Genomic DNA, 16,635 nt, shown 5'->3' on the forward strand with positions numbered 1-16,635 from the left:
GGCTGGGTTTTCCCAGTACAAAGGGCAGAGTACAGACAGAAAGCCATAATTCTGATGCAGGTTTATTTTTAAGCCTATAGTCTTAAAAAAATCCTGCAACCTATCAAAAAAGTGAAAAATAGAAGGATCCCCTCTATAAGCAATCATCTTTGTTTATAATTAAAACTTAGTTCTTCCAAAGTTAAAAGAATCTTTGAATATACAGCAAGTGACAGGACACGTACATAAACTATATTTTATTTTATTTTTTTCATAAACATATTTTAAAGAAATAACAGCAACTGTTATTTTACAATGATGCTTTTACAAAATGAAGATTTTCAAGAAGACTCGTAAAAAGAACTTAATCTTAACAAATGTAAGTTTCTGGTAGCCTTTAGATAATCCCACTGAACCGAGTAACAAATGACAAAAATTTTGCTTCGCTGTGCTCAGTCATGTCTGACTCTTTGCGACACCATAGACTGTAGCCCTCCAGGCTTCTCTGTCCCTGGAATTTTCCAGGCAAGAAAACTGGAACAGGTTGCCATTTCCTACTCCAGGGGATCTTCCTGACCCAGGGATCAAACTCTCATCTCCTGCATTGGCAGGCAGATTCTTTATCACTGCACCACCTGGGAAGCCCAATAAACGACAAAACTCGACTGAAAAACCTGTTTACTTCATCCAGATCAACAGGAATCAATTACATGGGACTGAATGAACTGATAAGTATGGTTTACAACTTTATGACTTTGGGGAAAATATACTAACTTTAATCTCTGTTTTGCAGAAAAACCTCTTCTCTTATGCTATGACCTACAATGAATTGATAAAGTATACCTCTGTAAACAAACAAAAGAAAAAGTAATAACAGGCATGGGGTAAAAATTCCAATCATACAAAATGGTAAAAAATGAAAACTCTAATTTCCATGTCCCTCAGTCAGGCGAGGGTCTTGGGAATAAACATTCAAGCAAAAACTGCCTGTTATCCAAACAGTTGCCCTACTGTTTGGGGTGTTTTTTTTTTTTTTTTTGGTTTGGGGTCTTCTTGGTCAAACATAAGCCAAGGCTAAACAGCTGAAAATACAGAAAAATTCATTTAAGGCTTTTACCCTTTCAAAAAGATGTTTTATGAAGAAAGCAGCAAGGGAACTTTTAAAAAAAAGAATGAACAAGGTGCAGGAAGGGAAACATACAGAATGCAGGACACAGGGTCTGCCTCCCGAGGGGCCTGGCTGGGGGACTAGAGTCCAGATACGCATTGTCAAATCTCCTGGGTTTTTAAACACTCAAGTTTTGAAACAGCTAAAACAACCCAGCCGTGCGCAATTCTCAGGGCTGGTTCGCCTCAGCATGTAGGTTTCTCAGGACAAGGAAAGCTGATCCCAGGGGCCCTCGATTGGAATGTGGGCAGTGTGGTTCCTGCTCTGGGGAAATGAAAGGTCTTGCAGTGCATCCCAGAAGACATGCGGGCTTACGGTTGTGTAAAGGACGGGCCAGTACGCCTCCAAAATAATCTGTCTGCAGCTGAAGCAGACATGTTTTTCCTTTAAAACATTCCAGAGGGTAGACACAGAAAAAAAGGAAAAAAAATGACCGCTTCAGAGATTCAAGACGGAGACAGGGAAATGATGGCTACAAAGATGCGTTCCATGTGCTCTGGCACAGCGGGCATTGGAATGACAGAACCGAGAGGCCAGACAGGGGGAGAGGGGACCGGCTCACCCGACAGTCACGGAGTGTCTGTTACACTGAGCCAACGGCTGCTTTTTCTTTCTGATTATGAAGCGTGAGAAAATAATTAAACATGAAAAGAAATTCCTGCTCGCGTATACACTTTCATCACAGATAAGGACACGTGTGAAGTCACTCAGTTGTGTCTGACTCTTTGTGACCCCATGAATTGTAGTCTGCCAGACTCCTCCGTCCATGGGATTTTCCAGGCAAGAATATGGGAGTGGGTTGCCATTTCCTTCCCCAGGGAATCTTCCCGACCCAGGGTTCGAACCCGGGTCTCCTGAATTGCAGGCAGACTCTTGACCCATTGAGTTACCAGGGAATTCAACAAATAAGGACTGTCATACACAAAAAAGTTTCTAAGTTAAGTGAAATCCCAAGGGGCTAGAAGAACCACCTACTTGGGGACCCAGCAAAATGAATTAAGGCTCTACCCTCCCATCAGACACAGGAAGCTCCACGAAACACAAAGGCAAAGGCAACCACTAGCTCCTCATTTTAACATGGTAGTGTTCATTTCAAGGGATCCTGTCTATACGGGCTCCAGGGTCAAGGGCAGACCGCCTCGTTCCCTTCCAGTGCAAAATCTCCACCCTGACTTGTAGCGTGAGTCATCCCCATGGTAACTGAACTTCAAGACACAGGAGGTCATGGCCTTGGGTGAGGGAAGAAGTAGGAAGAACAGAACAGCACCTGAGTTTCATGTGTTTGAGATGGAGGATGCACTTGATGGAAAAATTTTAAAAATCAGTTCCTTCACTGTCTTCCTCGGGGAAGAAAAATAAGGCTGAGAATCTCGCAGGGTCAGCAGAGGAGGATATCTAAAAGGGGTTGTGAGAAGGAGTGACTCCATGTGGGTGAAGTGTCCAGACTCTTCTCTTGGTAGTACAGAAGTAATGCATAGCAAACAGGGACAAAGACGTTTAAGACCTATAAAATGTTTGTGGGGTGTACCCGGCAGAAGCTAAGTAGTTTAATAGGTTTTGTTACTGACCTAGGTAGCTGGTCCTCATTACCTAACTCTGAATACAGAAACACTGATCAGCCATTCTCACCGCCCCACTCCCTTCCCCCAAGGTGGACTTTCCCATCTGCCCACTGCCAGCTACTTGGTGGTAAATTATGAGGATTGCAAATGGTTACTTTTTGATCCTAATCCGTGAAACAGCCATTCTGGCAGCACTGAAAGGCTATCTGTAGCCACCAAATTCAATCCTTAACAGTTAGAAAATGATATGGCAAAGGAGAGATCATATAAAAAGCAGGTTGAAAATGCTTTTGATCTTGCCATACTATTTGCTCAACAGAAAGTCCCTTAGAAAGTAATTAAAGCAGGTTATAGGAAAAAAAATTTTAACTGACTCTCTTTAATGCTAATTCAACCATTCCCTTTTGATGTATTTTCTTGAAGTCTTTTTCCTGCATGTTTTAACTGAGAGACTTCAGACAAATGACTTGACTTCTCTGGCTCCTCCTCTGAAACAAGGTTAAAAGCACCTTACAAAGGATGTTACAAAGATTGTTACAAAGATTGCTTAGTCGCTCAGTCCTGTCCAACTCTTTGCAACCCCATGGACTGTAGCCCACCAGGCTCCTCTGTCCATGGGGATTCTCCAGGGACTAATATTGGAGTGGGTTGCCATGCCCTCCTCCAGGGGATCTTCCCAACCCAGGAATTGAACCTCAGTCTCCCACATTGCAAGCGGATTCTTTGCCACCTGAGCATAAATGGCTTAACATATGTAAAGAGCTTAGAACAGTGCCTGGCACTTAATAAACACTTGGTGTTAACTATGACTATGACTTGGTAATAACCAGAGAACACATGCAATTCTATTTGTAGTGTGTTAAATATAGCTGTCGTGCAGTCCCCATATCCACCATTTTTAATGGCTGCATGATATTCAGTGAATGCATTTATACCATCACTCAGCCATGCACATGGTTCTCAGAATGGAATTTAAGATACAAACAGTTCAGACTGATGGTATTCCCAGGGATCCAAACTGACACCATCAAACAAATAACAATGATTTGCATTTGAAGGGAGTGGGGGGAAAACTCAATTACAAAATCAATTTGTATGATACAATTTCCAAAATTAAAAAGCAGATACGGTATTTTAAAATATCATGTTGTTGTTCAGTCGCTCAGTCCGGTCCGACTCTTTGTGACCCTGTGGACTGTGGCACGCCAGGCTTCCCCGTCCTTCATGAAGTGAAGTGATCAGTATGTAATTCTGTAATTTATCGTGAGATTTAATGACCCTCAGAACTCTTCAGAGCTTCTACAGAAGTGGGAGAGACAAGAAACAGGGCCCCCAAATGATTTCAGACACAGGCCAAGATGACATAACTGACTGAAGGGTGAGGATCAAGGCATATTTTCTAAGTTGAAAGCAATACTCAACTCCTTGTAGGTAAAGACTACAGGAAATAACCAAGCATCAGTATTTTAAGATTCGCTAAGAATTAGAAAAATTAACACATTTATAAACATGGAAGTCTACCACTCCTGCTATCATCTAGTTACCAATGTTTTACTTGACCATATCTCAAAAAACCACAAACATCAATATTCTAACATCAGATCAGGTACCTTGCCTTTTGCCCCAAGGTAATGTATTTTACGTGATCTGTCAAAGAAGGGTCTCCATAGGGTCCTTTGTCACTCAGGCACACAGACCTTAAGGATGGAGAAAGGAAATGAGATGGTCTGGTTCACCACCTCTTGGCCAGAACAAAAGAAGACAAACTTCAGCACGGTCGACATCAAAGAGCTTTCGGTCCTCTCTCAGCCCCCCAGACAAACTCACACTTCTTTCTTTGGGAACCCCTGGTGGGGAGCGTGTGTGTTAGTTGATCAGTTGTGTCTAATGATTCTTTTTGACCCCACGGACCAGGGCCCCACCAGGCTCCTCCACCCATGGGACTCTCCAGGCAAGAATACTGGAGTGGGTCGCCATTCCCTTCTCCAGGGGATCTTCCCAACCCAGGGATCAAACCCCGGTCTCCTGCATTGCAGGCAGACTCTTTTACCATCTGAGCCACGAAGGAAGACTCTGCTTCCTGGTCGGGGAAGCAGGGCATCTGACTCAACTGCTTATCAAGGTGAGTCCCAAGGAGCGGAAAAAAAAAATCCATACCGAGAGTATTTCAAAATCCTGTTCTAACAACAAACGTCAGTAAGAATGAAGCACTCCTTTCGTGTAAGAGGAAACCCCACAGCCCGGTGCTGTAGGAGGCGGCCCCCTTGAAGAAACAGCCCAGGGGCCCGCCTGTCCCTCACACAGGACACGGTACTCAGGATCACAAGAGGCCTTTTCAGGCCTTCTGGAGGCCGTGGTGGCTCTCCCCGGGCTAGCCACGTCTCTTTTAATAAACGAGAAGTTTAAAAACGAAGCGTGCAGCCGTCACACCTCTAGAAAGGTTTTCTGGGATTTCTTATAAAACGTGTTCCCTCGGCTCCACTGGAGAGGGCAGCGTTCAGGAAAAGACACTTAATTCCAGCTGCCTTCTTTCTCCCCATGGGCACATTCCTAAATGTGTCCTTCAGGGACACCCTGGAGACGAAAGCCCTTGATTTCTCTCTAACAGATTACCTACACGCCTCTCTCTGCAGGAAAGGAATTTCTCATCTCATTAGTGGCTAAAAGCAGCTCCTTTGCCAAAGGCACCAGCAAGCCCCCGGGCTGCAGGTGACCTGCTTCTCCGGTGCTGACGGGCAAGCCAGACCCCAAGTTCACACCGAGGCCACCCTTCATCTCTAATCCACTCAGCTAAATGTAAGATGGCTTAAAACTCAAATTTCAAATAACTAAGATCATGGCATCTGGTTCCATCACTTCATGGCAAAACAGAAGGGGAAAAAGTGGAAACAGTGACAGATTTTATTTTCTTGGGCTCCAAAATCACTGCAGATGGTGACTGCAGCCATGAAATTAAAAGACGCGTGATCCTTGGAAGGAAAACTATGACAAACCTAGACAGCAGATTAAAAAGTAGAGACGTCACTTTGCCAACAAAGGTCCAAATAGTCAAGGCTATGGTTTTTCCAGTAGCCATGTCCAGTTGTGAGAGCTGGACCATAAAGAAGGCTGAGCACTGAAGAATTGATGCTTTTGAATTCTGATGCTGGAGAAGACTCTTGAGAGTCCCTTTGGACTGAAAGGAGATCAAACTAGTCAATCCTAAAGGAAATCAATCCTGAATGTTCATTGGAAGGACTGATGCTGAAGCTGAAGCTCCAATTCTTTGGTCATCTGATGTGAACAGCTGACTCTTTCGAAAAGACCCTGATGCTGGGAAAGATTGAAAGTGGGAGGAGAACAGGCAACAGAAGATGAGATGGTTGGATGGCATCACCGACTGAATGGACATGCAACTGAGCAAACTCCAGGAGCTGACGATGGACAGGGAAGCCTGGCGTGCTACAGTCCATGGGGTTGCAAAGAGTCAGGCACGACTGAGCAACTAAACAACAACAAATTTTTGAAATTAGAACACTAATTTTAAACTTCTTGTTTATTAAAAGAGACGTGGCTAGCCCAGGGAGAACCACCACGGCCTCCAGAAGGCCTGGTCTGAAAAGGCCTCTTGTGATCCGGAGTACTGTGTCCTATGTGAGGGACAGGCGGGCCCCTAGGCTGTTTCTTCAAGGGTGCTGCCTCTCATAGCACCGGGCTGTGGGGTTTTCTCTTACACGAAAGGAACTCTTCATTCTTACTGAAGTCTGTTGTTAGAACAGGATTTTGAAATTCTCTCAGTATGTGTTTTTTTTTCCCCTTCTCCTTGGGACTCACCTTGATAACCAGGTGAGTCAGATGCTCTGCTTCCCCACCAGGAAGCAGATTCTTCCCTGGTACCTCAGACGGTAAAGATTCTGCCTTCATTGCAGGAGACCCAGGTTCGATCCCTGGGTCGGGAAGATTCCCCTGAAGAAGGGAATGGCAACCCACTCCAGTATTCTTGCCTGGAGAATCCCATGGATGGAGGAGCCTGCTGGGGCCCCAGTCTGTGGGGTAGAAGTGTTTAACAAAGATTAAACGCTTCTCCATGTCCTACTGGCAAATGACCGCCTGCCCTATGTCTCCAGGGGCTGCAACTTGCCCATTCAGAGATGTCGGAACACCTGGGCTGGGTCACACAGCAAATGAGGAGAGGGCAGTGGGCCCTGCACGAGGGAAAGCGGGCCAGCTGGCCTGGTCTCCTGCTGGGCCAGCTGCAGCAAGAGGTCCGACCTAGGACCCCTTCAGGGGAGCACAACCCGCTCACCAAGTCTTTCCACACCGATGCTGGTTTTCTTCAAAGGCTGATCAAGGTTCTGGTTGTTAATTCTGTTGGAATTCAAAGGCCCTGAGGCTTAGAGATCCAAGTAGGCTCTGAACCAAAGGCCCAGCTGGGAGATGAAATGAGGCCTTAAATACCCTCAAATCACTCCTTCTGTTTGTGGAGGACATCTGAACCCACTAGAGTTAAGCCACGGCCAGCATCCTTCCCAATGTACAGGGTGCGAAGTAGCTTTCTCGGACATAGAGCAATTAAAACCAGAGCAGTGAAATGGAGACCGAAAAGATTATTGTCCGGGGGGACGGAAGAATGATGTCAGCAAATACAGGTTGGAGCTGATGACAGTTTAATAAGCACATGTATTGTTTTTAATGTAATCATAACATTTTTAAGTTAATAACTACAATTAAAATGACAGAGATACTATTTATAAAAACCTTCCTCTGATGGTGGTTGTAGAAATACAACAGAGGTCTTTGTAACCAAAAGGAAGTTAAGCCAAACAAGGCTCTTTTGTTCATTCACCTTCCCCTGATGCGAAAAACCTTTACATGGTTGGAATGGTTGACTTACTTGCCTCCAGAGTTGTGTTTTTCATTTACGGAGTTTACTTCCCCTCGTGTTGTGTATTATTTTCCCTTTTCTTGGTCCTATGTTTCTTGGGGCAGTGACTCCACCCGCCGTGTTGGTGCAACCAGTGAGGTCACAGCAGTTACGCTATTACAAAACAAAGACTTGGCCTCTGCTAAAACGGCAAACACTTGAGGACACACATGCACACGCCCTGGTTTCGGTGGTGTTTCCTACTCATTTGCTCCAATGGAAGACTCCACACACAGGCATCAAGGCCCATGTTGTCTTTGCCAAGACATGTTGACCTCACTCTTGTATCACGGTGACTGCTGGGGAAAGCAAGCCGTCACCGTTTCCTGGTTCACGTTCAACAGCAAGTTCTCCTTATTTTATTTGTTCGTTCTTATCACTTCCTCTCGTCACCCCCACCCACATCCAATCCACCACCAGTAAGGCCAACTGAACCTCGGAAATATTTCTGAAAGCCACCCACCTCTGTCCCTGCCCACGCCTGTCACCCTATGCCTGCCAGAGCCTCCCATTCCACCTGTTGGGTTCCAGGCTAGCCCTGCTCCAAATCTGCCCTCCATCAGACAGCCAGACTTTCACAACTGGATCACGTCACCCCTCTGCTTTCAACACTCAGCAGTTTCCATTGCTCTTAAAGGAAGCCCGGCCTTCCTCTTCAGCCTCAATCTAGGCAAACTCTCCAGCTTCCCAGGTCTTCCTGCCTCAGGGCCTTTCACAGCCTGCTTCGCTTCCTCTACTTTTCAGTGGAAAAATTCCTCTTTATCCTCCAGGTCTCTGCCTCAGAGGGGCCATCTGCAATCTTTGCTCTCTTCTCTTATGATACCCTGTTCTCTTCCTCCACCACATTCATCACAGCACAAGATTACTCATCTTTGTGTTCATCTACGTTCAGTTGCTAAGCTGTGTCCGACTCTTTGAGACCCTGTGGACTGCAGCACTCCAGAGTCCTCTGTCTTTCACTATCTCCCAGAGTTTGCTCCAATTCATGCCCATTGAGTCAGTGATGCCATCCAACTATCTCATCCCCTGTCACCCCCTTATCTTCTTGCCCTCAATCTTTCCCAGCATCAGGGTCTTTTCCAATGAGTCAGCTTGTCGCATCAGGTGGCCAAAGTATTAAAGCTTCAGCTTCAGCATCAGTCCTTCCAATGAATATTTAGAGTGTGTTTACTGTCTATCTCCCCACAAGGCTCTGGGCTTCTTGAAAGCGTGGATCATGTCTGTTTAGTTCATCACTGTTTACGATGTCTACCCAGTGCCTCAAAAATAGTAGGTATTAAAAAATAATTACTAAAAGTATGGATGAACTTTAAAAACAAGGGGGGAAAAGGCAGTGAGAACCTTCGCATTGCTAACTGAATGCCTTGTAAATGAAATCACCATCAAATCATATGACAAAAAGCACACCTTTCACATCACAGGAACCGTGTCTTTGATGCGCCCTCCCCTTCTGAATCACTCCATTCCCCCACTGTGAACAGGCTGGGGTTACTTATTCCAGGACACTGAGCTGGACACTGAGCTATCAGTTTCCCACACTGGATGGGAGGGGCCTCTGCCAGTTTGGAGGTGGGAGGGTTTCCAGTAAAGCCCCAATGTCATCTTTAAGGCGAATCTCAAAAAAAAAAAAAAAAAAAATACTTAACCAGTAACAGCATTGCTCAAATTTTCCAGTCTGTTACAAAAAGCCGAAAAGTGCTTAGGAAACCCAGAGGTATTCTATAAGCGCAAACACTGACGGCTCAGATTTGTGAAGCTGAGATCTCTGTGCTCATCTGTGACTTCTCTGCCTCCCACTCTCCCATAAAAACAATGGTCTCACCCTTCTTCTTAATCACCTGAGTTTCCTTTGGCAACATATTACACCATCTTACTATACTTACACAGTTCTTCAAAATGTCTAACCTTTATCAGTATCCAAATCCTTTCATATGCAACCAAATTCTCTCTTGAATCTTCAGGAAAGATGAGAAAATGACCCTCCATCATTCAGTCTCTCTCCATATCTGAAAGGCTATTGTGGTATCAAATTTCATCCTATCTGGTTACACAATGGCCTTCCAGTCACCAGCCTGAATATTTATTTTAATCTGTCTTTAAGTGATTACTGCCCCCACTTTTATTGCTGTTAGTATTCTAAAAAGATGCATGGTTTTGAGTTTGTTTTTTGTCCAATCTAGGACCCCAAGCTACTCAAGACCAGACAGCAGAGAAGCCCACCTGTTGGTCACCTTACTCTGCCTCTCAGATTCATGTCTGTTTCATAATTGCGGGACTTAAATGATTTCCATTTAACCAAGGCTCAGCTGAGATGACAGAGAAGTATGGATGAATCTGCCCTCTGTATCCACAGGTCCTCAGATTCAACCAAAATATAAATATCTCAAAAATATTCAAGAAAAAAAAAAAAAACTCTAGAAAACTCCAAAAAGCAAAATGAATTCATGCACTGGCAACTATTTACCAGTATTTCCATGGTATTCACAACTACACAAGAAGCCTGGCATGCTGCAGTCCATGGCTTCGTAAAGAGCTAGACACAACTGAGCCACTGAACAACATGGCATATATATCATATTAGGTATTATAAGTAATCTAGAGATGATTTAAAGTATACAGGAGGATGTACAGAGGTTATACACAAATATGAAGCCACTTGATATAAGGGGTTTCAGCATCCACAGATTGTGGCACTGGGCGGGGGGGGGGGGGGGGCAGGGTGGCGCTGGAACCAATCACCCTTGGATATAAGGGACAATTGCATTAATATCAGTGCAAAATCAATTTATTTCAGTTTCTTCTTACCTAAAGGGGCCATACACTCTTCCCTATTAAACGGATCCTATCTATATGTCAATCTCTGTTCAGTGTTCTAAAGATATGTATCATCACACTGCAGCCATGAAATTAAAAGACACTTGCTCCTTGGAAGAAAAGCTATGACCAACCTAGACAGCATATCTAAAATAAGAGATGTTACTTTGCCAACAAAGGTCCGTCTAGTCAAAGCTATGGTTTTTCCAGTAGTCATGTATGGACGTGAGAGTTGGACTATAAAGAAAGCCAAGCACCGAAGAACTGATGCTTTTGAACTGTGGTGTTGGAGAGGACTCTTGAGAGTCCCTTGGATAGCACGGAGATCCAACCAGTCCATCCTAAAGGAACTCAGTCCTGAATATTCATTGGAAGGACTGATACTGAAGTTGAAACTCCAAAACTTTGGCCACCTGATGCAAAGAACTGACTCAATGGAAAAGACCCTGATGCTGGGAAAGACTGAAGGCAGGAGGAGAAGGGGGCAAAAGAGGATTGCAAGAGATGGTTGGACGGCATCACCGACTCTGGACATGAGTTTGAGTAAGCTCCGGGAGTTGGTGATGGACAGGGAAGCCTGGCGTGCTGTAATCCATGGGGTAGCAAAGAGTCGGACACAACTGAGCAACTGAACTGAACTGAACTGATCATCACCCTAAATCTGAGGTTAACAAAATCTGAGTCATTACAAAAAGCATATTCTCTTGATTCCAAATATGTGATATGTGGGGTCTTACTAAAAGAACAAATGAAAATATCAGCACAGTTAGCTCTTAACACCTTGAGTTTTAACTTCTGGACCACAACTGTTTTCTGTAAAGATTAACATACATGCACACACACATACACACACACACATAAAACTATAGGCCAAGATGTGAGCTTTTCTTTTGGTTTTGGTTTTAATGTCTAAGGCGGAGTCAAACCATTAATAACCAGTTCAAATGATCCTTCTAGCCCAACCAGTTTCTTTCTGTTAAACTTCCACCTAACAGCGCTTATCTTATGCTCCAAATCGCAGCTATCTTGAGCACCCAAGTGATGTACCAGGACATCAAACAGGCCTGGTTTAACTGAGTTTCCCCAGCATCTTGGAAAGTCCCAGGAAGTGACAGATGAAAAGCTTACAATTTTGCCTATTGCTGGAGGAGCGAAGAAGGCTTCCTTTGCAGTTATTAAAAAATCAACTAAGCATGGTTTTCCTACAAGCTGACATTGTGACTAAGTGGTCACAAGCTCATATAATAGGGACAGGAGTAATCACCTAGGCTTAGAATTACATCAGAGAGGATGAGAAAATGAAGGCGCAGAGACTGAACCCTTCCTGAAATGGAGAACTTGAGGAGGTTTTCGTTCCTCCCAAAGCAGTAACAGGACCTTTTGAATCTATACATGGGGCTCCATTAATCCAGGAACCCAGAAACATCTTATAAATATCAGTTACGTCTGGCCACAAGCTCCATCTGTACATGGGGAAACTTGGTTGTTTAGAGATGGAGCATCCTGAAGCCCAACAATGAGTCAGGGCCAGAGTGGGCACCAGACTCAGGGATCTGGAATCCCCATCTCTGGCAGGGAGATCCAATCTACCTTTCAAGGGAATAAGAAGCAACAGATGGTAGAGACAGACATGATATCCACACATCTTGGGATGGGACAGACAAAGGACAGTAAATCCAAGGCCCCAAATGTCATTTAATCAAGCAGAAAATTAGGACTGCTTCGGCCCCTGGTCAGCAAAGATGCTGCTGCTCACCTTACAGCTTGTAAACTGATGCCACAAAGATACCCCATCCATCCTCACCTCTAGGCTCTCCCTTTTTATCTGATTCGAGCTCAGAAATGCCTGTTCATCTCTGGCTGGATAAAGGAAGCAGTTATAACATTTGCAAGAACCTACAGAAAAGAGAGTCTGGTAACATCAAATCCTCTGGTTCTTCCTGCTTCCTTCCCAAGGGAAAGTTAAAATACCATTTATATCTAAAACATACAGCGTGAATCAGAGTGCTTCGTAAACCACAGGAATTAGGTGATAACATGACTAACATATTTAAGGTTCAGTCAAGTAACCAATTAAGCTAAGCGAGGCTGTGTGTGTGTATGTGCTCAGTCGGGTCCAACTCTTGTGGGACTCTTGTGGGACCTCATGAACTGTATAGCCCACCAGGCTCCTCTGTCCATGGGATTTCTGGGCAAGAATACTGGAGTGGGTTGCCAGTTACTTCTCCTGGGGATCTTCCCCACCCAGGGATGGAACCTACATCTCCTGCATTGGCAGGCGAATTCTTTACTGCTGAACCAGTGGGGAAGCCCTACGGGAGGCTAGTTTTGGGTATACCAGATGAGCATAATCAAATGTTCCATTCCAAACACAGAGAAAACAAATTGGTAACACTTCAGAATGCACAGGGGTTCGCTTTGCTTTCCCTGCAGAAGTGTGATACCCTAACACAAACATCTTAGGGAGGGAGGGGAGCTACAGGTGGGCAGCCATCCTGCCCTGCCAACCCCCCACTCAGTAGGACCAGAGAGAACTTTGCAAACTCCAGAGGGAAACAAGGCCTACTTTTCAGTTCAGCCTGGCCAACCGCAGGCCCTGGTTCCAGCCATCACTGGGAAATCCTTACTAATTTGGGGCCGAGGGCAAACACGGTTAGTGTATTTTCGGTCTGAAAGTTAAGACCAAACTGCTCCAGCATTCCTAGAGGAGGAGAGGAAGGAGGGAGGGGCAAATTCTCCGATCGATCCCTAAGGCGGTGGTGAGGTGGGGGTACGGGATAGCCCTCGCTGGGCATCCTGCGTTCCCCTTTCCCCACCCCCCATCCACACCCACACCCACCCCGCACAGTAACGCCCCCAGCTCGGCCCCTGAGCGAGCCTCTAGGGCTTTAGTGTCAGTGGATTTAACTGCTCCAGTTGGTTTTCCCAGCGCCCCGGCCCAGCCATTCACAGCTCGGTGTCCAGTACAATGAAATACCCAGGAGGCTTTCCACGTAAGCTAAGGCGTACATCAAATATACACAGCTACTCAGCTAATAAGAGGAATTCGTCAGCCCACACATAGTTTCAATTCATCAAAAATTCATATAGTGATTACTAAATGCCAGGCGCTGAGCGCCGTCCCGCAGATTAAAAAAAAAAAAAAAAAAAAAATCCCCAGGTACCGGAACCGACCTACTGGGAGAGCCGGGGCGGGACAGCCCAAGAAGGAGAAGCTAGGCAAGAATCCTAGAACCGGCCGAGCGGGTGGGGGGGGGGGGGGGGGGGGGGCCTCTGCAAAGGCGTGGCCCCGGCCGTCCCCTTGGGGAGACACACTCTGCAAGGGTCTCGGCGCTCCCGCCAGGCTTCGAGCTCGCACCGCCCGTCTCCCCGCGCTCGACACCCGCCCGCTCACTCACTGGGTCCTCCGGCGGCCCTGATCCTGGTGCAGCCGCCGCAGGTCCACCTCGGCGCGGCCCAGGAACTTGTCGAGCCCGAGCAGCGCGCGGTGCAGCACGGTGAGCTGCAGCGTGGCGGCGGCGGCGGGCGCGGCCTCGGCCGACAGCAGCGGCGGCAGCTCGAAGGTGGCCTCCTCGCGCCACACGGGCGCGCCCAGGCTGCGCTCCGACACCGAGGTGGCGTACTTCTCCTTGCCCACCTGGATCACCGCGTACGCGTCGCTCGTGCCTCCGGGACCCTTGGCCCTCAAGCCCCGCGCCTGCAGTACCGTCACCTGCACGTGCGTCGGGGACCACACGGCCCCGGGGCCCCGGCCCGCCGAGGCTGCCAGGGACATGGTGGCGGTGCTGCGACCCGACCGAAAAGGAAGGAGGTGATCGCCACGACAGGCGGCCTCTACCGCCCGCCCCAGTCGCCGCGGCCTCTTTAAGGCTTCCGGTCACGCCCCCTTGGTGCCCGGTCCCCTGCTAGGCCCCGCCCACCGCCCCACCTGCAGGACCTGGCCGACTCCGCCCCTTAGGGCCCGAGTCGGCCCGCGAGGGCGGGGCGGGGCGGGGCGGGGCGGGGCTTGGAGACTTCTACCCCAAGAGGTGGTCAGTTCTGTTCCGTTCACTCGCTCAGTCGTGTCCGACTCTGCGACCCCATGGACTGCAGCACCCCGAGCTTCCCTGTCCATCACCAACTGCAGGAGGAAGGTGTACCCAACGGCCAAAGGTCGCGCAGCCCAACCGGATCTGGCCGGAGCAGCGATTAGGGGAGTCAAACCTCATTTCCAGCCTGGTCTTGCCCTCTGGCAGGTGTTTGGCTTTGTACAGATTCCTTAATTACCTTTGGGTCTCAATTTCTTTATCTGTAAAGTGAGAGAGCAATCACCTCAGAGAAGTGCTGTTAAAAAAAAAAAAAAAGTCATGTTACCTGGCACAGGGTGAGTTCTCAATCAATGAGAACAACTATGAGGATGAGTGCTAAAGTGTCCGCGTGCAATGGAGGAGACAAAAGTTCGATCCCTGGATGGGGAAGATCCCCTGGAGATGGAAATGGCAACCCACTCGGGTATTCCTGCCTGGGAAATCCTATGAACAGAGGAGACTGGTGGGCTACAGTCCAAGGGGTCGCGAAAGAGTCGGACACGACTTAGCGACTAAACAACAAATACAATGCGAGGGACTGCGAAGGCGATCCCAAATTCGTTGCTCTTCCTACTTTGGCCGCTGGGGCCGTTACTCCGGAGGAAAGTCGGTTCGGGGAAGGTGCCAGGTGGGTGGCGATTGATGAGGATGTTTTGAGGGCCTGATAAGGGGGAGGTACACAGAGGGGGCACCTGTGGTGGCTTGGGAGCGGTCTACTTTGCCCCACCCTCACCAAATAAGGTGAGGCTGAGAGGCTAAGTCTGGGAAGGGGGCTAAAGGAGGAACTGGAAATGGGATTGCCAAACGGACCTCCTCGGGAGCAGAGGCCCTCCCCCACCCCCACACGCGCAGTTCCCCATTTCTCCTGGCTGGACCCTCTGCAGTCTCTCCTCGCTCTTTAACTCTGGGCTCTCGATCAGGCACTTCCTGGTCCGCAGTTTCCTTTAGATTTGCGATTCCCTTCATTTCCAATATCCTGGGGACTCAAGTACCTATTGAGCATCAGATTGCAGAGGTCACGGAAGGTTTTTAGATTTTAAAGTTAAGGAAAGGCCCAGAGAAGCAGAGAAGTGATTTGTTCAAGGCCCTACAACACAGCCAGGACTAGAGCCCAGGGTGTCTGACTCCCATCCAGTGTGTCTGCTGCATCCCTTGCTTCTCCCAGATCCTCAGAACGTGGATCTTGGATTGCTGTTAGTTTCCCACCTGGTCTGTAGGCTCCCTTCCCCTTGAGCCACACTGCACATTGTCTGCTGGGAATTCTGCAACATTACCTCCCGATCAACTGCATTAACCTCAGACTTAACCGAGATTCCAAGGCATTCCTATCTGGGCCCCACCCTGATTCCCCCTCTATCTCCTAAACAAACTGTAGCCCAGATTAACTTCCCACTTCAGGCATTTACTCACTAGGCTGGCCCGCAGCTGCCCAGCCCATCTCTCTCTGTGGCCAACCCACATCCTATCCACTGCAAGGCTTCACTCAGATTTCTCCAAGCTTTGGCTTCCAACAGTACTCTACAGGGCAGGACCAGGTGGTGACTTGCTTCCTCCAGCAGAAAACCTGAACACATAGTAGGTATTCAGGAAGTGCTACAGAATTGAAGAGCTGGCAAGTTATGCCAGTCAACCATGTTGTGCCTGCTTTTTACCATGTAAGAAATTAGAAGACGGGAACTTCCCTGGTGGTCCAGGGGCTAAGGCTCTCGCTGCAAATGCTGGTGGCCTGGGTTTGATCCTTGGTCAGGGAACTAAATCCTGCACGCCACAACTAAAGATCAAAGATCCTGAAGAAAAAAAAAAAAAAAAGATCCTGCTTGCTGCAACTAAGACCCGGTGCAGCCAAATAAATAAATATTAAAAAAAAAAAAAAGAAAGAGAGAAAGTAGAAGACACACATTTTGCCTCAGGTTTCCTCCTGAGAGGTGCTGCAGTGCGGGAAAGTCCTATTTAGTACATTGTAAATGTTTAACAGTGATCGGAAGGGGGAAAGGAAAGGAGGTACCAGCCATCTAAGAGGCAGGAAAACCTAGCATAACTCTGTTGTCTTCATGCCATTTCCCCTGTTTGACAATCTGTTAACCTCATTCAACCTCGTGGCTCCATTCGTTACTTTAAAGATTTATTGAGAACTTACTTGGC

General features: G+C 47.2%; 1 protein-coding gene across 3 annotated transcripts in view; it reads right to left on the bottom strand.

Annotated features, from left to right (window-relative positions):
- Positions 1-14,271, bottom strand: part of RAB11FIP1 (RAB11 family interacting protein 1) — a 37,476-nt gene extending 23,205 nt beyond the window's left edge. For 2 of the 3 annotated variants that reach the window (XM_065947118.1, XM_065947116.1), the window contains exon 1: positions 13,825-14,271. In XM_065947118.1, the coding sequence (XP_065803190.1) occupies positions 13,825-14,201 (377 nt within the window). In that variant the 5' untranslated portion in view covers positions 14,202-14,271. The remainder of the gene's footprint in view (positions 1-13,824) is intronic. The other variant, XM_065947117.1, reaches the window with a different exon arrangement.
- Between the last annotated feature and the right edge of the window lie 2,364 nt (positions 14,272-16,635).

This window comes from Muntiacus reevesi, chromosome 10 (genome assembly GCF_963930625.1).
Source record: "Muntiacus reevesi chromosome 10, mMunRee1.1, whole genome shotgun sequence".
NCBI lineage: Eukaryota > Metazoa > Chordata > Mammalia > Artiodactyla > Cervidae > Muntiacus > Muntiacus reevesi.